Below are 26,455 nucleotides of genomic sequence, written 5' to 3'. Positions count from 1 at the left end.
AGTTGTGGGGTATATTGTCAGAAATATGCTGATGACACACAGCTCTGCTTCTTCTTTACATCTGCAGGTGTGGCAGGTGTGGCACTGGACCATTTCAATGGACTGGATGAGAGCCAATCAACTGAAGCTCAACCCAAATATGACAGAGGGACTATTAGTGGGTGGTTCCTTAGGCCAGATGGATGGGAGGTGGGCTGATCTTGATGGGGTTATATTCCCTCTGAAGGAGTTGGTAGACAACTTGGGGATCCATGACTGTCACCTGAGGCTCAGCTGGCCTCAAGGGTGTGGAGTTCTTTCCATTTGGCTGGCAGCCCAGCTGCCCCCCTATCTGGACAGGGGTGGCCTAACATCTGCTGTCAAGGCTCTGGTAACCTCTAGGTCAGGCATCCCCAAACTGCAGCCCTCCGGATGTATTGGCCTACAACTCCCATGATCCTTAGCTAACAGGACCAGTGGTTGGGGAAGATGGGAATTGTAGTCCAAAACATCTGGAAGGCCGAAGTCTGGGGATGCCTTCTCTAGGTTAATTACTGCAATGTGTTCTATGTGTGGCTGTCTCTGAAGACAGTTTGGAAACTTCAGCTGGTGCTGAATTCAGCTGCTAGGTTGCTCACCAAGGCAAGATGGTTCGAGCAAAGAACACTGATCCTGGCCCAACTGCACTGACCACAGGAGCCAACCCTTAGGGGCCAAGGGGACTTCCCCCCAAAATAATATTTGAGGGGGCCAGGCTGCCCCAAAGTTGATGGGCATTGCCATTAACATGGTGTGTGTGTGCACTGCATCATGTGATTGATTATGCAGGGTGGGGCTTACCTGGGCTACCCCAATATTTTATTCAAATTGGCACCCCTGCCACTGACTGCCGATTAGTTTCAGAATCCAAATGTGCTTTATAGAGTTTAAAGGAAGTGTTTCAGATAAAGGATCAAAAGGAAAGGTCTTTGTCCTTCCCTGGCACCTGAAATTTTCCCTTTAACAGGTTTCCTTTGACTTTGATTTTAATTAGATGTGCCACACTCCCCACTCCATCTCTGGTGCCGTAGTGGCACCAATGTCATCAGCCAGCTCTCGGTTGGAATTTTGTGAATGTCAGCAGCTGAATGCACCAAAGGTTCAGTCTTGACAAGGACGAAAGAGGCAGGAGAGGCGTCCTTGGGAGCAGTGTCTAGGCAAAGTGACAATGCACAAAACCAGCCTTCATCCAGTTCTGCTATTGTAGGTTTTATCCAATGGCATGTAGGGAGAAAACTATGGATTACTGTGAAGATCAAAAGGCATGCATAAGAACATGAGAAAAGACCCATCTAGTACAGCATCCTGTTCTCCCAGTGGCCAACCAGCTGACTCTTCTGGAAAAACTGCAAGAGCAACTATCCCCTCCTGTAGCTTCCAGTAACTGATATTCAGAGGTATTGCTGCCTTCAACTGTGGAGACAGAGCACAGCTGCCTTGACTAGCAGCCATCAATAGCCCATTCCTCCATGAATTTGTCCAATCCTCTTTTGTACACCCAAGCTGGTGGTCTTCGCTACCTCCTGTCCATTTGAAAACAAGAACACTCTTAGTTGTCCATACAATAGGATCACCAACACTGCTTGAAAATAGAACAGTTCTGTACCTGGAGATGACCATCTCTCAGCTCAGCCATGAAACTAACTGGCTGATTTCGGACAGGTTATTTTCACCCACCCCTACCTACTTCACAGGACTGTTGTGGGGAAAGTATGCATTAAACCCTACGTAGCCCACTCCTCTGAAGAAAGGGGATGTATACTTTCTTGAGATCTTAAGCGCATTCATGTATTGTTATTTCCCCCTGACCATAAACAATGACACTGATCAATACTGGCCAACTGATACTGGCCTAGTGCCCACATGCTGAAAATCAATAACTGCTGGGAATCTGTGAACATCTGCCCCTTGTGGCGAATATAATGCCATGAAAAACCTTAGTTTCAGATACAGGTAGGTAGCCGTGTTGGTCTGAGTCGAAGCAAAATAAGAAAATTCCTTCAGTAGCTCCTTAAAGACCAACTAAGTTTATATTTTGGTATGAGCTTTCGTGTGCATGCACACTTCTGAAGAAGTGTGCATGCACACGAAAGCTCATACCAAAATATAAACTTAGTTGGTCTTTAAGGTGCTACTGAAGGAATTTACTTAGTTTCAGATATTTGCTTATGAGGTCTGAGCTGGCAATGAATGAGCTGGAATGAGACCTTGCGGTTGCAGCAGATCACCTGATGAAGATGTCAACTAAGTGTGCAGCAACTGTGAAAACAGCAAATTCCATGCAAGGGAGCACTAGGAAAGGAATAAGACTGCTGATATCACCATGCCATTAAAATGATCCATGATGCAATCTCACCTGGAATACCAGGTAGAGCTCTGGCCTCGAAAAGGCTATTGTAGAGTTGGAAAAGGTTCAGGAAAGAGCAACCAAAATGATCAAGGGGATGGAGAGACTCCTGGGTAAGGAAAGGTTGCAGTTCTTTGGGACTTATTAGTTTAGAGAAAAGGTGAGTAAGAGGCAACACAATTGAAGTTTATAAAATGATGCATGGATAGGGAAAAGTTTGTTTTCTCCCTCTCTCATAACAATAGAGCCAGGGATGACTTACACAGTGCAGGAGAGGAACGAGAATCTGAGCAATTCAGCATTACTCTTCCCTATCTGCAATCTGGCAAATTAGCTCTGATCATCTCCTTCTGATGTCATCAAGCGGGAAAGGAGTCTGCTCAGGGCCAATCTGCATGCCACTGCAATTAGCGGCGGTCAGTCGATGATGGTTCGAGCATTGCCGTGCCCCCGCCCCCAGTGACTCAGACCTGTCAGATGTCGGTATGGAACGGCAGGATTTTCCTTTGTCCAACCTTAACCCTTGGGTAAAACATCAATTAGCAGCAACCTGAGGTATCTGCTTAGAAAACACCAGCAGAAGCAGGGGGAGGGGGGATCTGGAGATGCTGAGCGCATCATTTTGTTTGCAGGGAAGCTTAGAGAAACAGCATTTCCAGGCCTTTGAAAGGGCTAATGGGGGCGGGGGGGGGGCGGAGAATGATGCTTGTGTTTCCCAGCTGGAGAACAGAAGAAATCTTTGGGTGACCCAAGTTACAGTCCATACCAGCCAATATTTCACAGGAGGCAAAAAGGGAAAGCTTTTAAGGATGTGCAACATTTGCAGTCCCACACCAGGATTAGGCTGGACACCCAACTTACATGTGGCTGGGGGGGGTCCTAAGTGCCACCTTAATTCACCCCCCACAATCCATGGGCTGCACCAGTTTGCAAGCAAAGAAAGCACCCGGGCCTTAGGCAGACAAGAGAACCCCATGACTCATTGTTCATAGCTCAAAAATGAATATTGCCAACCACAGGCAGTGACATGGTAGGTTACACATCACATCTTGGGCTCCATTTGCATAGCCCTTTAAAAGAAGTAAATATGTGAGGGGCTTTGCCTGTGGAGAAGGGAGCATGCGAGATTTACTCCCCACATGTCCACCCTCCACTCCAGCTCCAACAGAACCGGGGCCCCCCGAACAGCATGCATAGAAATGATTGCAGGATGTGGGGCTCACATGCATTCCCACCATATGTCACCCCAGTTTAAGCCCTCACTTAAACTCTGTCTAAATATGGGGCAGTGCTATGGCAGCTCCACCTTTAGAGTCATGGGAACTTGCATGGAAGCAGTTTTACTTGATATAGTCAACCAAGGGAGTGACTAACGTCAGGGCTGTAGCTTTATGGCATCAACTGTTTTCATAGACCTCAGAAGCAAATATCTGTACAATGTAGACCCAGGCTATCTGAAAGACCGTTTCCCCTCATAAGAACGTGCCCAGGCTCTGGGTTCTTGAGAGGAGGCCCTTCTCCCAGTCCCCCCACCTTCAAAGGCATGCTTGGTGGAGATGCAAGAGAATGCCTGCTTGGTGTCTGGCTCCAGACTTTGGAACTCCCTTCCACGAGAAAATAGACTGGCTCCCTCCTCGTTCTCCTGCCGGTAGGTGAAGATTTTCTTGTTCCAATAGGTTTTTTAGAAATCACTGTTTTCAAGGAAAGTGCTGGGGCTATGATGTTTTTAATGTATGTGTGTGTGTTTAATTCTATTAAATTTAATGTGTGTTTAATTCTATTAGATCTTTAATTCTATTAATGTTTAATTGTTTTTAAGGATGGTTCCCCCCCCCCATGCACCTGGTTTATCTGTAAGCCACCTTGGGTTCCTGTCAGAGGGAAAGGCAGGATATAAATAATAAGAAGAAGAATACGTAAAAGCCTGGTCAACAAAAAGAGTAGAATTGGGTTGTAGAATGGACTATACTGTGAACCTAAGAACATAGGAAGATCCTGTAGCTGGTTCAGTCCAAATGTTCTTCTAGCCCAGCATCCTATTCTCACAGGATGTCCAAGCAGGACAGGAGCCAAGTGCAACTGTGTCTCTCTCCCAGCAAACTGGCATTCAGATACTTGGCCCTCCAGCTGTTTTTGGACTACAACTCCCATCATCCCTAGCTAACAGGACCAGTGGTTAGGGATGATGGGAGCTGTAGACCTAAAACAACTGGAGGGCCGAGTTTGCCTATGCCTAAGGTAAAAAGGAAAAGGGACCCTTAGGTCCAGTCATGACCGACTCTGGAAACCAGAGTAGCACATGAAAATGCCGTTTACCTTCCCGCTTGGAGCAGTACCTATTATCTACTTGCACTTTGACGTGCTTTCAAACTGCTAGGTGGGCAGGAGCTGGGACTGAGCAACGGGAGCTCACCCTGTCGCAGGGATTCGAACCCCCGGCCTTCTGATCAGCAAGCCCTAGGCTCTGCGGTTTAACCCACAGCGCCACCTGGGTCCCATATGCCTAAGGTAGAACATAGCTATTGTGGCCCGTGGTGAGTTACTAGCATTATCCCCTGTGGCCAAATGGAGAGGCTAAGGGTCAAAACAAACTGAGGGGTTGCCCTAACCCTCATGCCTCCCATCTTATTCCTGATGAATTCACATGCATTCCCCAAGCTGTTTCTTCCACTTGCAAAAGAGAAGGTATGAGGAAGACTTCGAGCTCACCTCATCTTCTTTGAGGAAGGGTTTTTAAAGCCCTTAAAAGTCAGTTTTTGAGCGTCGCTGGGGACCGCTTTGCCAGCATTTTCAATTCAGAGGAATTCCACCCACCCCTCAGCACTGAGCAAAAAGTACCAAAGGGTGCAACTTCATTCTGGCTTGAGCATCCTGTACACTGTCCATCCCATCCCCACCACTAAAAATGTATGGATCAGCTTATTTCCATTCCATCTCACTTGCATTTTATTGTAGGCTTATTTCCAAATTTTGTGCGTTAAAAATGAAATGGCAACGAAAGAAGATGCATTTAAATTGCACACATTTTACAGATGCATAAGAACCCTGCTGGATCAGGTCAGTGGCCCATCTTGACCAGCATTCTCTTCTAAACCAGCAACTCATGCAGAGACGAGAGGCAGCCTTATCTAAGGGATGAGCCCACCCTACCAGTTGAAGAAGACACAATTTTATTATTTTATTTACATATGGCATTTATAGACCAGCTTTTTTCTCCAGTGAGTTCAAGGTTGCATGTACGGTTCTCCTCCCTCTCCATTCAATCCCTCACAACAACCCTGTGAGGTAGGTTATGCTGAGACGCAGCAACTGTGAATCCAGGTCACTCAGTGAGCTTCATTGCCAAGTCGGGAGATTTGAACTCTGGTCTCCCAGATTGCAGACCGACACCCTAGTCTCACAATTTACTGCCCACAACAGAGGCTGAGTGTAAGGAAGTTTGCCCAGAACACTGATTCAGCCAGGGGCACAGTGGAAAGCTTCCTCTCTACATTATTGCTTTGGGTTTCCAAGAGTGCCCAATTGTGTGCTTCTATGAGGCAGCAACCTTCTTTTATGGCACACAAGTGCGCTGTAACACGATATAATGTCTAACAAGATGTAACATTGTGTACTGAAGCCAAGATTATATACATCATGTATTATTGATCAAGAGGAACTCTCGTAAAGTTTTATAAAAAGAAAGTTGTTATTGGGTTTTTAAAAAGAAAAGAAAAGAGGGAGAGGGAAAAAACCTTGCAATTTTCTCAAAGTCAGGGATAATGCCTAGCAACACTCTCCCTCCAGGGGAAGATCCTGAAATACATGCCCTTTCCTGTTCGTTCCCCACAACAGAGTGATGCTCTCTCAGTATCACAGCGTGTGGGGGCGGAACTTGCTCCACTTCAAACACATGTTGAACTCTGTTGCCAATAGCAACGGAGCTCCAGAAAGCCTGCTTCACATCCTCGGAAATGGAGGAACCTCCCGGAGGGTGTCGGGGCAGAAGCAACGACTGAATCAGTAAGTGATCGGAATTGGTAGCAAGATGTCTGTTGGAAGGGTGAATGGGCACCCGTTCCCTCCCTCCCTCCTCACCCAATCTCCAGGTTTCAGCTACGAATAGCATAAGAGGCGGGGGCCTCCCAGTCTGCCACCCCCTGCCTTTTTGTAGCAAACCACTCTAAGTAAGCTGATTGTCCTGTAAGGTCCAGGTAGTGAATGAGGTAGAAATTAGTTCATAATTTAATGCAAAGCTACCTAATTTGCATTTTCTAACCCACCACATGAACAACAACAACAAATGAACCTCCTACAGCAGTGAGTTCCACAGTTTAACTATGCACAGCACCCTTCAAAAGTCACACTTTTCATATCTGCAATTATTATTACCCACTGGTCTCCAGCAAGTCGCAGGGTGGGATACAACAATTTAAAACTGAGAATTAAAAACAATTGAAGCATATTACATTCACAAAGACAGGGCGGGTCCTCGAAACACACATCTCAGGAGCCAAAGGCCAGAGTTAGGGCTAGGAGTTAGCTCCCGCTTCTGCACAGTCCTCCTCCCCCCAAAAAGTGTAGATCACCATCTGTTGTGCGCATAGAAATGGTGTATATTACAGAATATAAGTGTGCAGGAATTGATTGTATTGGGCAAAATGCAAACATCAGGCAAAATGCATGTGCAAAATGCATGTGAGTTTTCAGACAGGATGAGAGAGAGGGGGGAGAGAGAGAGGGAGAGAGAGATATGTAGTGGTTAGAGCAGCGTTTCTCAACCGGTGTTCCGCGGCACACTACTGTGCCGCGAAACACTGGCTGGTGTGCCGCGACGAGAAGGGCGATTTGCACTGTCACGTCGCTGACCCGCCGGAAAGGAAGCCGGCCGGGTCACGACGCGAGGCGAGCGCCCGCGTCGTGACCCGGCCGGCTTCCTTTCCGGCGGGTCAGTGTTGTTTATTAGCGGCCGCCAGGCACGTGACAATGCAAATTGCCCTCCTGGGGAGGAGGAGGCAGGCGGGGAAGGCTGCGCAGGGCTTCTCTTCGCCGGGCCAGAGCGGCGGCGGCTGCCTGGGGCGGCTGGGAGGGAGGCGGCGGCAGCTGCGCGCCCGTGTCTGCCCGCCTGGGGTCTGTCCCCGCTCGCTCTGCAGGCTCTGCGCCTGGTGGGTCCGCCTGGCTACCGCGCAGCAGTTCTTCAGCGGCATGCTTTACCGGTACGTCTCCCCTCCAAACTAAACTAAATATAGGGCGGCACAGAGTTGGTGTGCCGCGGGATTTTTTTTCATAGAAAAGTGTGCCGTGGCCCAAAAAAGGTTGAGAAACACTGGGTTAGAGTACTGAACTAGGACCCAAGAGACCCAGGTTCAATTTTACACTTGGCCATGAAGCTCACTGAGTGACCTTGGGCCTGTCCAGTGGTGGAGCTTCATGCTCCGGCACCAGAGGGCGGAGAGCAGGCGGGGGCAAGGCTGGCACATGTCCTGGGGGCATGCTTCCTGGCATGCTTCCTGTGGGGGCATGGCGCCCTTCGTGGGTGGGGGGGGCAGTTGCGATGGCATCCCACTGGGATCGCACTGCCAGGGGCGTGGCACTCCCCCCGCACTCCTCTTCCTCCACCAGTGGGCCAGTTACTGCCTCTCGGCCTAACCTGCCTCGCAGGGTTGTTGTGAAGGTTAAATGAATAGGTGGGGAACATTTAGGCTGAGAAGTGGTGACTGGCTGGCTCAAGATTACTGGGCATAGCTGTCAACTTTCGGATTTGAAAATATGGGATCAGCAGCAGCCCCACCTGTCCCGGGGACAGTCTACGGTAAATCTAACAATCCAGGATAGCAGCGGGAAACGGTGCTGGAATAAAGGAATTTCCAGCAAATAAAAAATAAAAATGGGAAGGCTGACAGCTGTGGCTTGGAATAAGGGAGTTTCCCGCAAAAAAAAAAAGGGAGGGTTGACAGCTATGTTACTGGGTTATCTTCACAGCTGAGCTGGGATTTGAACCCAGGTCTCCCAGGTTATATTCCATCTGCAACACCCTGGTTCTCCACTCTCCTTAAATACCCAAGCAAACACTGCACAGATACTATCTCATTAGAAGTCCATCCATATAATATTGGAATCAAGCATTATGTGTAGCAGCACCTAGCCACAGAAACTCTCTCTCTCTCTCTCTCTCTTCCCCCCCCCCCCACCAGACAGGCTTTGTAGTTTTTCCAGTGCTGATTGAAAGTGTTTGTTTTTCAACCAGGCTCTCAAGTAGAGAGGTATTTGGAGATTATATATATATATATATATATATATATATATATATATATATATATAACCCATCTGTATGAAATTTGAAATTGTTTTCATCCATGGAATTGCTTTTCCACATGTGAAATTGTTTTAATTGCTTTTATGTGTGGAGTTCTTTCGTGTAGGTTTTTATTTCTGCTGTTTTTGTTGTTAAATCACATAGGAAGCAATTCAGAAATGAAAACCAACCGGTGGATAAAATCCCAAAGATTGATTGCTACCTCCTCCTGCCTGCCTCAAGCTGGAACAAGACATTATTCACCTTGGAGCCACAAGGCTGCTATCAGGAGACACGGCAAGCTAAATTATGTACTTTGTGTATGTGTAATTTATGTAGAGTTCCCGAGTCTAGAAATAAATTTGGATAAATTTCAGATGCATCCTTAACCATGTTGTGCCATCATGCATTTAGAATATTAAAGTGGCGGAATCACAGAATTGTGGTACTGGAAGATACCCCCAAGGGCCATCTAGTCTGACCCCAAGCAATGCATGAATCACAGCTAAAGAAGCCCTGACACCTCCAGTGTTTGCAAACCTCCAGTGAGGAAGAAGCGACCACTTCCTGAAGGAGTCTGTTCCACTGTCAAATGGCTCTCACCATCAGAAAGTTCTTCCTCATGTTTAGTCAGAATCTCTTTCCCTGTCATTTGAATTCATTGGTTTGGATCTTACCCTCCAGAGCAGCAGGAAATAAACTTGCCCCATCTACCAGGTAATGGTGTCAGGGAGAGGCAGGCTCTGAAAGGTGTGTGGTGCAGGCAGAGGACCAGCAGAGTGATCCCGAAGTGGGGAGCAGTGATTTATGGCATGTGACGTTGCCTGCAAGGCAGGAGTCAGGGGAGGGAGAGTCAGGGCAGACCAAGAGAGAGGAAGGTGTGGCAGATGTGGCAGAAGAAGAGGCTGTTTAGCCTACAGACGGGTCAGTAGACTCCCCACCTTCCCCTGCCCTGCGTCTCCTAAAACCAGGAGAGGCTTGAAGTGGGTAGTGCTACCTTCCATAGAGAAGTCGCAGCTTGTGGGTGGGCAACCTGTCAGGGAAATGTATATAAGCTGGCAAAGAGGAAGGGTTTCCCTGTTGCTGCAATTGCTCCATAGAGCCCAGATTTGTGGACAGCTACCTAGAAGCATGCGTGCATGTGTGCATGCCTATCCGGAGCATGGAGGAAGCTTCTGTCAGTGTTTCTCTTGCCAATAAAGAGGTAACTAACAAGCGTGTGCCTTCCTTATCTGGGACAGGCTGTGACAGACAGCCCTTTGAGAATTTGAAGATGGCTATCACATCACCTCTCAGTCTTCTCTCCTCCACGCTGAGCATACCCAACTCCCTCAGCCGTTCTTCATAGCAGTTCTTGATCAACCCGGTCGCCCTCCTCTGAACACCTTCCAGCTTGTCATAGAATCATAGAATTGTAGAGCTGGAAGGGACCACGTGAGTCATCTAGGCCTTGCAATGCAGGATTCTTTGCCCAAGGTGGGGCTCGAACCCTCGACCGTGAGATTAAGTCTCATGCTCTACCGACTGAGCTATCCCAATATCCTTTAGACTGTGGTGCCCAGAACTGGACATAGCACTCCAGGTTGATAGTGCCACACTACAAGTAGTCAACACAGCAACCTTCTGATATTGTGGTGTACAGCTCCCATTGTCTCTGACCCTTAATTTACGCTGGCTAGGCCTGATGGGAATTGTAGTTTAAATCTGGAGGTTGCTGCATGGCTAAAGAGCAGATGCAAGACTGCTGCTTTTCCTTTTCGTTTCAGCAGCCCACCAAACACTCCTTTTAATGCCTTGTTCAGTATTCAGGGAAAGGAATAAGTTAATATCTATTTCTCCCTAGAAGATGGGTCCATTAGAGAAATTAATCTGGGTATAGATTATACTGTAAAATCCAACAATTCCTCTCCTTCCCTTTTATTAAAGAGAAGCATCTTTCTGGGCTCTACGAGTCACAACCAACATTCTCTGCGATTTAATTTACTTCATGTGTGGCAAAGGGCCTTCCGGTCTAAACTTCCATAATAGCAAACATAATTTGCAATAAATGGAAAGTCCACTTTCAGCTGCTGAGCGAATGGAATCGGTGTGTTGCACTATGAGGAATGAGCATGGCGCTTAGATTCGATTACAGGGCTCCCACGTGTGGATTTACTGAGCTTACGGACAAACCCCCTTTAAACCCCCAGTGAGTACCACACATAAAAATGAAGGATCAGAGGGAGGGAAGGAGGGAGTTCCAGTTTGCTCAGTGGCTGAACATTTTCCTTGAAACTCATTTCATTCCGTTTTCAACTGTAATCCTTTAGTTCGTCGGTTTCTTTACTAGAAAACTACTCCCAAAAAGGGGTCCAGGATAGAAGTTTATAAAAGCAGGCATGCATGGCATGGGAAAAGTGGAAAGAGAAAGGGGTGGGTCTTTCCCCCCCCTTCTCTCATAAGACATCAGAACTCGTGGACATCCAGTGAAACTAAATGTTGAAACAGCCAAGGCAGATATAATAATAATAATAATAATAATAATAATAATAATAATAAAACAATAACAATAATAATAATAAATTTATTTATCCCCCCTAAGTCAAAGCTGGGCTGAGGGCAGCTAACACCAATAAAATTAAAATAAGACATAAAAGAAAAGAAAATAATTAATTAAAATACAGATTAAAATACAATATTAAAATTTAAAATTTAAAATGCAGCCTCATTTTAAGTAGTCCATAAATCCAAACCATGAGGGAGGAAAACACAGGAGTCAGACTGAATCCAACCCAAAGGCCAGGCGGAACAGCTCTGTCTTGCAGGCCCTGCGGAAAGATGACATATTCCGCAGGGCCCTGGTCTCCTGTGAAAAAGTGTTGCACCAAGTTGGGGCCAATACTGAAAAGGCCCTGGCCCTAGTTGAGGCCAATCTAGCCACCTTATGGCTCGGGATCTCCAGAATATTGTTGTTTGTGGACCTTAAGGTCCTCCACGGGGCATACCAGGAGAGGCGGTCCCGTAGGTACGAGGGTCCCAAGCTGCATAAACTTTTCTTCACACAACACAAAGTTAAACTATGGAACTTGCTGCCACAGGACGCAGTAGTGGCTACCAATTTGGTATTAGATTAGACAAATTCATGGAGGAGAGCACTATCAGTGGCTACTAACCTTGATGGCTATGCTCTGCCTCCACCGTCAGAGGCAATAATGCTTCTGAATACAGTCATACCTCGGGTTGCATCCACTGCAGGTTGCGTTTTTCCAGGTTGTGAATGTGGCGGACCCGGAAGTGTTTACTTCTGGGTTCTGCTGTGCGCGCATGCGCAGAAGCGTTCTGCGTGCTTTGCACATGCGCAGAAGTGCTCTATCACACTTTTGCGCGTGCGTGGAAGCGCCACTCAGGTTGCAGACTTTTCAGGGTGCAAACGGCACCCCGGAACGGATCGGGTCCACAACTCGAGGTACCACTGTACCAGTTTCTGGAAGCCACAGGATGGGGAGAGTGATCTTATGCTTGAATCCTGCTTGCAGGCTTCCCATCATAGGTATCTGAGTGGCCACTGTGTACTAGATGGGCCATTGTCCTGATCCAGCAGGCTCTTATTATGTTCTTATGTCCGGGTCATTAGAGGGCTCAGGGGAAAGTCTTTTTGCTGCTTGAAACAAAAGGCTAGAGAGTGCCAACTTCACCTCAGGTGCAACAGCTTACCAGACTGGGAGCTGAATCTTCCTTCAACACTGCCAACATGATGGTATCCTCCACCACACTGGAAGTCAACAAGGAAGTTTAGAGGGAGCAGGGGTTGGTCAACCGGCACATAGGCACCTTTCTTCTACCATCTCTCCGCCATTGCCCCCTGCCTACCCCGTATCTGCCATCTGAGGCAACTGCCTAATTATAGGACAGTCCTAAGTAATTTACCAGCATGCAACTATGTTCAAGAAAATTATTTTGGCATTAAGGAAACCACACTGTGGGTTTTCTATAATGGGTTACAAAATGGCAGAGGGGTGATGAGGATCAGTTGGGCTACACAAGATGGGCTAAGGCTAAGCAGTTAATTCTGTCCCATTTCGGTCTCAATACTAATAACAAGAAATCAAGCCTTTAGTGTCATTGGCCCAGTATGGTGTAATGCTGTGTGAACAAAAGATTCAGAAAGCTCCTTCTGTGCCAACTTTAAAATACTTGCTGAAAACTTTTCTATTCTATCAGGCTGTATATAGGTAATTGATACAGTGGTACCTCGGGTTACAGATGCTTCAGGTTACAGACGCTTCAGGTTACAGACTCCACTAACCCGGAAGTAGTAGCTTGGGTTAAGAACTTTGATTCAGGATGAGAACAGAAATCGTGCGGCGGCAGCAGGAGGCCCCATTAGCTAAAGTGGTACCTCAGGTTAAGAACAGTTTCAGGTTAAGAATGGACCTCCAGAACGAATTAAGTTCTTAACCCGAGGTGCCACTGTACAGCTTTCGACAATACAGTGATGCCTTGCAAGACTAATTTAATTCGTTCTGTGAGTCAATTCGTTTTGCGGAAAATTTGTCTTGCGAATCACAGTTTCCCATAGGAATGCATTGAAATTTCTTTTTTTTGCCCATAGGAACGCATTAATTAAACTTCAGTGCATTCCTATGGGAAACCGTGATTCGCAAGACGAATTTTTCGCAAAACGAATTCGTCTTGCGAGTCACCATCAGATCGCAAGACGCATTCATCTTGCGAAAAATTCATCTTGCAGGGCATTCGTCTTGCGAGGTACCACTGTAGTTTCCTAATTCCAGATTTTAACTTTTTTTTATATGGCTTTTATTGCATGGTCTTATATAAAACTGTTGTGAACCACTCTGATATGTTGTTTTATGAATTAGTGGTGCGTGTGCGTAGCATTTCTGTTACACAGTATGCCCCTTCATACAAACACAATAGACACCCCGTGTGTTTGTTTGTTTGTTTTCCTGCTTGGGTCAACAACTGGAAATGAAACGCAACATTTGCACACAGGCAAGCAAATCCACACAGGTCTAAAAACAATCTATAAATATACCTGACGTGTCTCCTGGTATCTTGGGTGGAGGGGCACCAACCTCTTTTCTGTTCCCATCAGAAGTGGCAGGTGGTCCCATTGTGCTAACCACACCGGGGTTGTTCTTGGGTGTGCCAATCCCAGGGCCAGGTCCTTCTGGCTGAACCGTCGTGGAAGCTGCAGTTGTGGTGGTGATCGTGGTGGTGGTGGTGGTGGAGATGGTGGTGGTCTTGTGTCGCAAAACAGAGATGGTAGTGGCACTGCCATAAATTCCCGAGAAGCTCTCCAGGGTTTCCAAAGGGCTTGTGGACCCCCAGACAATCACCTCGGTCTCCGGAGTGGGCTTGCCAATCGCCCGGAGGTATCGTTTCCTCCTCCTCAAGTAAGTCTGGTATGCTGTACTCCCATCTGCCAGGGAAGGGTCTGATCTGGGGGGCGCAAAGTGCTCGGGGTGCTCATTTTCCCAGAGGAGGTCTGTGGCTTTGTGTAGACGTTTGGAATGATACGTACTGGCCAGCTGTCCGTTATACCGTTCCAAGTATGGGAAAGCATGGTTCCCCGGAAGCCCATAACTCCTAGCCTGCTGCCCGGATCTAAGACTCCACAAAGGACTATGCCAGAATCCATGTCGGTCACGGTGACCCGGTCTTTGCAAGGGCCTATGACCGTGGCCCAAAGATTCGCAAGAGGTGAAATCCATGGCAAGTCGGAACATGGCTATTAAAATCCAAGCATGGCTTCGTACAGGATAACCTGACCTGCAGATAGACACAGAGCTGTGTTAGAAAGAAGCAAGCAAACAAACAGTAAAGTCAACAGAGTTCATTCAAGGGGAGTGTGGCAGGATGACGCACTAAAACTCTCCAGACTGTTGCTCATGGATCCGGCAGTTCTGCTTGTCTCTGAAACCTTATCTCACATGAGCGGCTAACAAATCAAAGAGTGGGCTAGCCTGGCACTCAAACCTTTGGATGGTGAAGATTTGTTAGACTTCAACACAGGTTGCCCTTTAAATGTGGCATTTTGCATGGTTGAGTCAGCAAAAGTGGAGTCCAAGCAGGACTAGACCATACTGTTATCCCAAATGTGCAAATTGGCTCAACATTTTGGGTTAATGAGCACTTTTGTTTCCAGAGCTGGAACGCCTCCTCAAACGCCTCCTCAAATACCTCCCTACCCACATTTGCCAAAATATTTTTCCAAAATATATCTAGTTGATGTCCAACAATATTGAACAGATGACATTTCTCCCCCCCCCCTCTCTCTCTATATATAAATGTAAGGCTGCCTCATCACAGTCTTGGGAGTTGCATGGCCAAGGTATGGTGGGGAAGCAATGGAGAAGTCAGGATATAAAATTGGGTTTTAAACAACAAGCAGAAATTTGATTAGAGCACGGATGGAGGTTCACAGAGTAGCTGTGATTGGATATGGGGGAGTGCCTGAAGGAGTTATGAGGGGATTTGAGATTTGGGTGTAAAGAGAGAGGTGGGGGTTGGCAAGGGGGTTGGTGAGTTGGTGGCAGGTAGGTGAAGTTGGTAAGCACTATGAAAAGGGGTGGTAGCCCCTAATGAATTCCATATTGGCTATTTGACAGTTGGCATGCAGTAGCATTGATGGATGACATACACAAACATTTTGCACTTTTTCAAATGTCACATTCAGAATTAGATATTCGGGCAAAATCTGAATATCGGTGAATCTAACCCGGCTTCCCATTACCCCACAGGAGGGGATAGTGCTCTTTGTCCTCAGGCCCTGCTTGCAGACTTCCCACAAGCATCTGGTTGGCCACTGTGAGAACAGGATGCTGTACTAGATGGCCCCCCTTTGGCCTGATCCAGCAAGGGCTCTTCTCTTCTTCTGAAAAAACACTGGACTATGGGAAGGGAAGGCAGGGAAAGTCACTTTGCCATCGCTACCCACAACTAGCCTTTCTTTGTGGGCCCACAGCATTTACTGCTCAGAGATATACTGCCCTTCAATGCAGAGGTTCGATTTGCATCTAATAGCCATCAATCCTTTCCATTGTTCCTCTCAGCAATAACCAGGTTGACTCACTGCCCGGGATTGCAATTTAGCAGCCCTGAGATAAGCCCTTGTATTTTTCCTTCCATCCAGCACATCCAATAGGCTATAAAACTTACTTTTTTAATGAAATGAAATAGAGATGGAAGAGAGAAGGGAGAGAATGGCTGCATTATGTCTTGCTGACTGGGCATGATGCACAATCCGATCTGGCATGATCACGCAAACTATTCGGAATGGCTCTGGGACCTCAAGGGCCTGACATAGCTCTGTGAGACTGCAAAATCCTATTGTGGAAACTTGGCCAGTCTTGGCCACATCTGCTGGGCAGTGAGAGGTCAACAAGATCCAGCTAGTCTCTCTGCAGAAGGATGAACATGAGAAGAAGCAACACATCCACTTCAGCATCCTATTCTCCCAGTGGCCAACCAGATGCCCCAATGGGAAGCCCAGATGCAGGATTTGAGCACAACTGCACTTCCCCCAGCTGTGATTCTCATGCTAAGGGTCTTTAGGAAAGGGATTGAACCTAAAACTGCCAGTATCATACAATTTTATGGTGCACATTTGTGTGCAGTTCTTGTTGCCTTACCTTAAAAAAAGAGAGGATATTATAGAGTTGGGAAAGGTTCAGAAAAAAGCAACCCAAAATCATCAGGGGGGTGGAGTGAATCTCCTATGCGGAAAAGTTGCAGCATTCAGGACTTTTTAGTTTAGAGAAAAGGCGGGTAAGAGGTGACATGATAAGAGGTTTAAAAATGATGCATGGCATCGAGAAAATGGATAGAGAAATATTTTTCCTATTTTCTCCCTCGGTCGTAACATTGGAACTCATGGACATTCTGTGCAACTTAATGTTGGGAGATTCAAGACATGGCAGGCGTCAGAGGACCCAACCCTTCACAGTAGGCTGCTAGGAATGGATAAGACAAGGAAAGTTCTTCCAGTGCTTTTTATTCAATATTCACAGAGAGAGGCTTAGAAATGCAGCTTCTTGGAGTAATGGTGTTGCTCCCGGTGAAACCCCACCACCTCCATCTCTCCCATTTCTTCATGAGTCATCACTACCAGTGCTGGAAAGGGCTTTTTGCCTTTGAGCTCTTTGCTCTCCTACTTTCAAGGCCCACCGTGTTCTGGGAGAGGAGGGGGGTCTGGGATGCTTTCTAAAGACACTGAGTCCATCAGCTGTCTCTCCTCTGGTGCTTCATCCTCCTCTCCCTCCTCTCCGATTATTTCCCAGTTTTCCCCCTTGACTGCCTCTGAGCTGTAACTTCCCTCAAACCCTCTTGTCATTCTGAACTGTCTCCTTCTTCTCAGGAAGGTTCAAGCTGGGGAGGTGGTCTCCACCATTCCTCCTCCGCCCAGTCCCTGACAGGACAGATAAAAAGAAAGTATTTCTTCACATGACACATAGTTAAGCTAGGGAACTCCCTCCCCCAGGAGGCAGTGATGGCCACCAACTTGCTTGCCTTTAAAAGAGGCTTGGAGAAATTCATGGAGGAGAAGTCTATCAATGGCTTCTAGTTACAGCGGTTATGTTCTTTATTCAGAGTTACAGGCAGCGATGTTTCTGAATACCAGCTGTTGGAAATGAGTTATAGTGGCTGTGGGGGGGGGGAAGAGAAACTTTCCTCTATCCACTTTCCCTATGCCTTGCATAGTTTTATTAACTTCTATCATTTTGCCTCAAAAAGAGCACTTTGCTGGGGCACCCACCCAACATTTGCAACTGAACCCTATTTGGTTCAGTGATTGCGGGGAGCACTTCAAGGTGGTAACAATCTCAAGCCAGAAATTCTGGCACGCTCTCAGAGGAGGGAGCTATTGGCTCTTCAGCACCACCACTGATGATAGCCAACAGGCAGTATTGCAGCTACTGTCCTTAGGTGTTCTAGGAAGAATGCTTCTTTTTTTAGAGGTGGAGATGGTTCATCTGGTTAAATGGCATTGATTGGGGTGTCAGGGGTGCTTTGAACTCCCACACACCAATGAGTCTCCCCACTGCCTTTGCCACCCCTTTTCTGGTGTCTGGGAAACAGTAATTGAAAGACAAAAGAGGGGATCATTCTCTTCTGCTGCAGATCAGCCAGGAAACTCCCAGGCATTGCTGCGGGTAAGTCAAGAGTGCAAGTTTCCAGAGAAAGCATTAAAGCAAGGCTCTTCCTTAATAAAAATGTCCAGCCTTGCTGTCATTTATAATGGCCCGCCAGACTCAGACTTGAGCCCCGGCTAACACTGTTGATGTGATTTGAAATTTCTCCTTGCAGGAGAGGAAGACAGCCAGGGCACAGGGTTGCCTGACAGGGCATCCATCTCCAGGCTCACAATCACCACAGCCCCAAGTATATAACTTCATTCTGTTCCCTCATGTTGTTTTAACCTTTGTGTCTGCAGACGGGGCAGTCTGTATCCTGTCCACACTACGTAAGCAATTCTTTTTACAACTGAGCAGCAACTTACATTTTGGTCTGGGTTTATAGGGTAGCTGGGGAGGCTCTAAGACTTCATTGGGTCCACAGTTTTACATGGAACAACCCCAATCACACCTCCTGGACTAATACACATATCGGAATGCAGAGATCCCTTCTATTTATTGCACTCTTCCAAATTTTGAAATACAGCTTTCAGCTCAAACAATGGACCAAAATGCCTATAAAAATGCACATTTCGCATTAAAATGCATGCTTGTAAATGAAATTCATAATAACTATGTTTAGTCTAGGTTTCCCCTCCTATATACAATCTTGTAGGCCATTTTGCCTAACACAGTATGCAAAATCTTTTTGCAAAGCAACTTCTTCTATGCTGCTCTTTGGTATGTCATTTCCCCCCAACAGATGCATTTTTTAAGCAAACTTTACCCTAGTACTGTATGTGCATTTCTGTACCCATTACTTGACTGGAGAACTACATTGAAAAATTCAGAGAAATGTGAATTTTTTAAAGATATCTGCATTTCAGTTCATGCACTGTGTTAGTTTAGTGTAAATTAGGTAGGTTTACCTTTAAAGGTGAACTGAATCAAAGTTATTCCCCATCCCTAATTCAAAGGCAAAATATGACCTTTTTTAAATAAAACAACAACAACAACACATGATTTGTTATTTTTTTGCTGTGGTTTGCTTGTTTAATAATAATAATAATAATAATAATAATAATAATAATAATAATAATAAATAATTTATAGCCTGCCCATCTGGCTGGGTTTCTCCAGCCACTCTGGGCAGCTCCCAACAGAATATTAATTTTAAAAAGTGACAACATCAAACATTAAAAACAAGGGCATTCACCGATTGATGCTGAAAGAGGCCACTGAGAGTTTGGATGGCCACTCTCAGTTGTGATTCCTGCCTTGCAGAGGGTTGACTAGATCAGGCATCCCCAAACTGTGGCCCTCCAGATGTCTTGGCCTACAACTCCCATGAACCCTAGCTAACAGGACCAGTGGTCAGGGATGATGGGAATTGTAGTCCAAAACATCTGGAGGGCCAAAGTTTGGGGATGCCTGGACTAGATGATCCTTTGGGGCTCCTTCCAAGCCTACAATTCTACGATTCTATGTTTCTTTGAGGGCATCAGAAAGTGCCAAATGCACCCATTTTCAAAAACAAATTCCAAGGAGAAATATGAGTGAGGAAAATTTCGGCAGCTACTGCCTTGTTCTGATTCTTCCCTTATAAGTGCATGAACTAAGGTTCACACTCTGTACGTGAGGGTCTGTTGGACATCTGTGGCCATCTCAGTCAAGGGGAAAGGCCATCCTTTCCTCCAGGTGGCTGGAGAAATCAGCTCATTGGGAACTCAAGATTGCCTATCACTGTCTCCAAATAGTTTAGAGGTGTGTTGCCTAGACAACCAGAAAACTCCCACACATAGCTATTTTATTCAGGAAGACATCCTGTCAACACACACCATCTTTCTCTCTCTCGTGTGTTCATGAGAGAGAGAGAGGTTTGTGTGTCACATGAGATCCTCTGCAACAGATAACTGTGGGGTCTTCAATCCTTCCCAACCCAAATTCCACCTTACCAGGAAATAGGAACGGTTTGGGCAATTTGCTTGGCTAGCTACATCCTTGAGATTCATTCTCCCCTGCCTGATTCTGCACAGGAGGATCATGAACTGTGATGTTAATGGAGATGAGTGAGCAACCTTGATATGGTGTCTTGAAGGAGGAAACTCATTTCTACTTCATGTCAGTAGAATTGCTTTGGGCAAGCTGGAAAGGCTATAATAAGCTGGCCACTGGCCATGCATTATCATGGGTGATAGTCTGGAGTAAGGATGGAAGGGCGTGCTTCTCCTCAAACTGGAAAGGATCTACCATTTGTGAGAGTTGCAAGTAAACCCTTGCAAGGCCCATCCAGAAGAACCTAAGAAAAGCATGATGGATCAGGTCAACAGCCCATCTAGTCCAGTATCTTGTGTCCAATTCTGGGTGCCATAATTTAAGAAGGATGTTGACCAGCTGGAACGTGTGCAGAGGAGGGTGATCAAGATGGCCATCTTCAAATACCTGAATGGCTGTCACATGGGAGGAAACTTGTTTTCTCCTGCTATGGATGGTAGGGCCCAAACCAGTGGTTTCAAATTACAAGAAACACTAAACATCAGGAGGAACTTTCTGATGCTAAGAGCTGTTTAGCAGTGGCATGTTCTCCCTTGGGGGTGGATTCTCCTTCATGGGATGTTTTTAAGCAGAAGTTGAATGGCCATCTGTCATGGATGCTTTAGTGGAGATTCCTGCATTGCAGGAGGTTGAACGAGATGACCGTCACTACAGTTCTATGATTCTATACTTTCTTTTAAAAGGTAAAGGTAAAGGGGCCCATCTCGCTCATCTCGCTCTATAGGCCGAGGGAGCCGGCGTTTGTCCGCAGACAGTTTCCGGGTCATGTGGCCAGCATGACAAAGCTGCTTCTGGCGAACCAGAGCAGCGCACGGAAACGCTGTTTACCTTCCCGCCGGAGCGGTCCCTATTTATCTACTTGCATTTTTTTTATGTGCTTTCAAACTGCTAGGTGGGCAGGAGCTGGGACCGAGCAACAGGAGCTCACCCCGTCACAGGGATTCGAACCGCCGACCTTCTGATCAGCAAGCCCTAGACTCTGATTTAACCTGTCCTTAATCTCCAAACGTTCAGCTTCATTGTATAACCCTTAGTTCTAGTGTGATAAGAGAGAGAGAGAAGTTTTTCACTACCTATTTTCTCCACCCCAGGCATCATTTTACAAACCCCTGTCATGTCACCTCTTTCTCGACTTTTTTTTTTCTAAACTAAAATGTCCTGAAAGCTGCAACTTTTCCCCATAGGGGATTTCTTCCATCCGCTTGATCATTTTGGGTTATACCTTTTCTGAACCTTTTCCAACTCTACCACATCCTTTTTTCTTTTCTTTTCTTTTTTGAAGCAAGGCAACAAGAACTGCGCACAGTATTCCAAATGTGGCTGCACCATAGACTAGTTTAATGCTATTATGATATTGGCAGACTTGTTTTCAGTTTCTTTTCTAATGATCCCTAGCATGGAATTGGCCCTTTTCACAGCTGCCGCATGCTGGGTTCACATCTCCAGGGAGCTATACCCTATGCCCCCAGGGTCTCATATATACAAAGAGTGGACTCAGTTTTCCAGCTAGGGATGCTGGGAGTTGCAGTCCAACAACATATGGAGGTTGCAGGTCCATCCCCCGCAATATACAGTCAGCAGTTTGAAAGGCACAAGGCACATAAAACAATGAATAGGAACAGCAATTTTTAAAAATCCTCCTCAGCCAAATGCTTTTCTTTCTTTATTGCTGATGCTTTCTTCTGTTAAGTGAGCATTTATCTCCCTTGCTTCATTTCATCCTTACTCAAACCTAGGAAATAAGGCGAGGCCAAAAGAGGCAAGTCTACCTTCACAGTGAGTTCTGCCTGCTATAACCCATCCAGTCCCCACCCATTCCAAGTCCCCAGTAGGGGGCAATAATTGCTGCAACCAAGTCATAAGGACTAGAAACTTAAAAAGGAAAAATCGAAGCTGAACTGTGTTACATGCTGAATTCCAGATGATATTTTTTACTCATTTCCCCCCTTCCCAGTCTTTCAGCATACCCCATTTCCACTTCAGTTTATATTACTTTAAATTAAAAAAAGAAGAATAAGAAGACTGTAGGAAAATGCACACACATTTTTCAATCTGGGTTTCTGACATACACATTGTTGTCTGCAATATTGCTGCACAGAGACATGTCTCCAAGGAACCTCTGATTTGGTGCAGGGCCCGTTTTGTCAATCCTGATCAGGTCCTGAGAACCTGCATAGTCTTGCTTGCATCTTCTCTCCCCCAACCCCAGCTTGCCATCTAACCACAGACTTGATATTCTTCCCCTACGTAACATTACACTGAATTAGACAAACAGCCTAACTGAATATAAAGGAATATTTATTTAAAAGGAAAGAAAAAAGAAAGAATTAAAAAAAAGTTAAGCCATGCTAAAAGAACTCAGCCCTCCTCTCTTCTGCGCATAAGCATTTTAGCATCTTGTACGATGGAGAGAGAAAAAAGATTTTCACCCTTGGCTGCTAAACAAGAAAATAGGTATTTTCCATGTAACAAATTAGGACGGGCAATCAGGCAAACTTATTCGGGCAAAAGAGCTTTCTGGCAATTGCTGTAATCAGCAGGATTCAGGCAGGCTTATTGTGAGGTTAGCTTTACTTAGAGTTTTTTGTATTTCTCTCGTTTGAAAATGAACATGGTCCCTCCTTTTAGAAGAGGGAGGATTCCTGCCCCCCAAAGGAGAGCCAACAGGGAGAGGCACCCCCACCTCCCATTTTTAAAAGACTCAACTGTTCTCTCTGTTTCGCCTTTCTTTGAGTGGAGCTGTTGTGTCAGTAATGGATCTCCCTGCCATTAAGTCATTTTTTTCCTCTTCAAGAGTGGCTTTGGAGGGTCATCAAAAGGTTTGCCTGAACCAAAACAATTTATTTCATTTTGTGCTCAGATTTGTCCACATCAAAGAAAACCTATAGAGATTTTCCCCCTCCCTCAAAAAGAAAAAGTTAGCAGCTTATGGACAGTATTTTGCTTCTTGCCAACATTTAGGCTCATTTTCCTTCCTCCTGGGTCTTTATTGGCCTTGCCCTGATAGTCCTTCTCTGCCCTTCATGCTATTGGCTGTGGTGAATGGTGAGATTTTGGCTGCTGATGTGGCCACGCTTCATTTGGCATGATGACATCCTGGCTGCTTGTCGTTGGCAAAGCGTTGCCATCCAGATGTAGTTGAACTACAGCTCTCATTGTGTTTGACCATTGGTCATGCTGGCTGGGGCCAGTAGGAGTTGTGGCCCAGTAACATCTGGAAGGGAACACATCAGCTACTCCTGGCCAACACTACCTGGCAGCATGCCCCTAAGAGTCAGAGAGGAGGACTTCCTAGTCCCACCTGGAGATGTTTCAGGTAGGTTCCAAAAAGGGCCAACAAAATTATCAAGGAGATGGAGCAACTGCCCTATGAAGAAAGGTTGTGGCATTAGGGACTTTAGAGAAAAGGAAAGTAAGAGGCAATAGGATAGGATGGCATAGAGAAAGTGGATAGAGAAAAGCTTTCCTCCCTCTCTCCTAACAGTAGAACAAGGGGACATCCAATGAAGCTGGATGTTGGAAGATTCCTGCAGTGCATAGTTAGACAGTGGAACTCACTGCTACAGGAGCCTCCAACTTGGAAGGCTTTGAAAGAGATTGGAAAAATTCATGGAGGATAAGACTATCAATGGCTACCAGCCATGATGACTATGTGGTCCCTCCATGGAGGCAGCAATGCCAGTTGGAGACCACAGTGGGGAGAGATTCTTCTTGAGCTCAAATTCTGCTTGCACTGTAAGATCAGAATGCTAGACTAGGTGGGTCATTGGCCTGATCCAGCAGGCTCCTCTTACTTCCTTATGGCATCTAGACCTTCTACATGCAAACTATTTCTTACACCGCCATTGCAAACTGTTCCACAGTCTTCCACTGTGTGCCTCTGTGGAGGGGCAAAAGATGCCCTCTCTGGCTTCAGCTGAACATTATTATTTTTTAATGTTCTCAACAAAGGCTTTGTCTGTGTGAAACATTGATTGACACTGTCCTTATTAAAACAGCCAGGCACACAGTTCTAACAGTGCAATTTTGCTGTGCAGTAGCTGGGCACCCAGGCATAGTAGACTGAAGCGTCTGCTGTTCCCTGGTGCTGACCCCAGCACTCCAGCCCTGAGAGCTTATGGACCTCAACATCCTGAAGGAAGGCTGCCAAAACCACAAGGTTTTAAAGAATGCAGGGGAGATCAGCACAGTGTCCCCTGAATCTTGTGCTCTCAGGGTTTCTCTAGTTGCTGAGATTTATGCTTTGCTGACCCAGGGCAGAGGGTCAAAGAGGCTGGATACTGCCTTGGCTGAGCCAGGGAGAACAGCTTTCTCTCCCCCCCCCCCAAATTCCTTCCAGAAAGGCTGCCATTCTGGTGACATGCCTGGATTTTAATTCACTCAGCAACGCACTTCAAACACTGCAAAAGCCCACGAACCCAGAAAGACTGGGAAGTGTTCCATTTCATTTCAGTCAGTCCAGGCGCCAGCTTCGCTGCCAAACACACAGCAAGGAAGCAGTGTGTTTGTCAGTCAGTCTAGGCAGATCTACGGGCATCAAGGTGGATCTGGCTCACACCCACAGGCAGGGAGCTAAATTCCACCATGTGGTTGTCCTTGCAAGTACACAGCCCCCGCCGAGAAAAGGTTCGTGGAAGTGCAAGCTGCAATCAGCCTTTCTGATTCCAAATTCTGCATGGGGCAAAGATGAGGGCTACCTTAGCTGAATCATCTCTATGGGACCATGTGTGTTCACAGCCCGCTCTGCTGCTCCAGAGGATAGGAGTCAAGTCAATGGGTTCAAATGACAAGAAGGGGGATTCCAACTAAACTTTAGGAAGACCTTTCTGATGGTGAGAACTGTTCAACAGCGGAGCACACTCCCATGGAAGGTGGCGGACTCTCCGTCACTGGATGTTTTCAGCAGAGATCAGATGGCCATCTGTCAGGGATTTTTGAGCTGTGATTCCTACATTGCAGGTGGTTGGACTAGATGACCCTTGAGGTCCCTTCTGACGCTACAATTCTATCACTCTTTGCTTCTATTAAACAGTAAACTCAGTTTCCAACGGCTTATCCTTATATACTCCAAAGAAGCATGCTGAATGTCGAAGGTTTGCGGAACTAAAAATACAGTATGTTTAGAGGTGGGTAACTGAAAGAGGTTAACCTTCCACAAAGCAACCCAATGAAGACTGAGCATGCTCACTGGGGATGGAATGCTGACTAAATGTGGAATGACATAGGGCATGGCTGGCTGGATCCCTGAAGAGAATCCTTGTAAACTACAAAACTGTGTTGAAGGTTCCCACTTGTATATGCATCTTCGGATGCTGTGGTTTGGGGAGGGTGCAGGATTAATTGGACTAGAAAAACAAAACAGGAACAATAAACTCAGCTGAAAAATTCTGTTCAGCTGGGTCAGGGAGAAGATGATGTAATCAAGAAGACAGAGTGCATATGGTGAGCAGCAGGGTGGAAATGAGGACAGCAGGGGGGCAGGTCATACTGGGGATCCTGCAATCTGCCTTAAATCTGAACACAGACATTCGTAGGAATGCAGATGCAAATGCAAAAGTTGGATCTGAGCATAGGATCAAGTATATACAGAGGCAGGGGTAGCCAGTGGTGAAGCTGCATGGGGGCAGAGAGCAGGAGGGGGCGTGACTGGCGCGCATCCCAGGGGCGTGGCGTGCAGGGGCGTGGTGTGCATCCCCCCTCCCCGATGGTGCCGGAGGTGGTGCACTCCCCCGCCCCCCCATTCCTTCTTCATCTGAAGGTAAAACAAAGCAGAAGGAAATGGCCAAAACCATTTCAAATGTTGGGGAGGAATTCCGGGGGACGGGGGGGACGGGATCCCTGAGTGAAAAAGGTTTATGCCACCTTTCTGGACCTCACTCAAATGAAATTAAAAGCATGGGCATTATCATGTATTTTATTACATTTCACTACTGAGACCAATGTCATAGTGTTCTGATGTCAAGATGCTTGCCAGCAGCTCCTAGCTGTTTTCCCAGGCAGAGAGAGGCTATAGAACCTGGCCTCTTGGATAATGGTGTTGTCCTGAGTGAATCCCCACCCGGCTCGTCTCTCCCACTTCCTCACTCGTCACTTCTATGGGTGCTGCTATGTGCCCTCTGACTTTTATCTCTTTGCTCTCCTACTTTTAAGGCTCACCAGGTTCTGGGAGGGGGGACATCAGTCAGCTGCCATTCTGGTCCTGCCTTCTCCTCTCCCATTAGTTCCCAACTTTCCCCTTCATTTGTCTCTGAACTGTGACCTCCCTCAAACCCCTGTTGTAAATCTATACCATGGGTAGGCAAACTAAGGCCCAGGGCCCACATCCGGTCCAATCGCCTTCTAAATCCGGCCCGCGGACGGTCTAGGAATCAGCATATTTTTGCATGAATAGAATGTGTCCTGTTATTTAAAATGCATCTCTGTGTTATTTGTGAGGTTTGGGAATTCATTCATTTATATTTTTTTTCAAAATATAGTCTGCCCCCCCCACACAAGGTGCTGGAAAATTTGCTGACCCCTGATCTATACTGTCTTCCTCTTCCTCCTCCCTGGAGGGGTCAGGATGAGGAGGAAGTCTCCACCATCCCTCCTCTGGCCAGTCCCTGACCTCTGATCAGGTGAGGAGAACAAAGGAGCAAGTCCCAT

General features: G+C 46.5%; 1 protein-coding gene across 1 annotated transcript in view; it reads right to left on the bottom strand.

The window, feature by feature from the left end:
- AJAP1 (adherens junctions associated protein 1) overlaps nt 1–14,383 on the bottom strand; it is a 60,920-nt gene extending 46,537 nt beyond the window's left edge. Inside the window, exon 1 of the mRNA XM_035120960.2 lies at nt 13,675–14,383. Coding sequence (XP_034976851.2) covers nt 13,675–14,368 — 694 coding nt within the window. The 5' untranslated portion in view covers nt 14,369–14,383. The remainder of the gene's footprint in view (nt 1–13,674) is intronic.
- Between the last annotated feature and the right edge of the window lie 12,072 nt (nt 14,384–26,455).

Source organism: Zootoca vivipara, chromosome 6, assembly GCF_963506605.1.
Source record: "Zootoca vivipara chromosome 6, rZooViv1.1, whole genome shotgun sequence".
NCBI classification, from domain to species: Eukaryota; Metazoa; Chordata; class Lepidosauria; order Squamata; family Lacertidae; genus Zootoca; species Zootoca vivipara.
The sequence above is the reverse complement of the archived record's forward strand: the minus strand, read 5'-3'. Positions and strand labels throughout refer to the sequence as shown.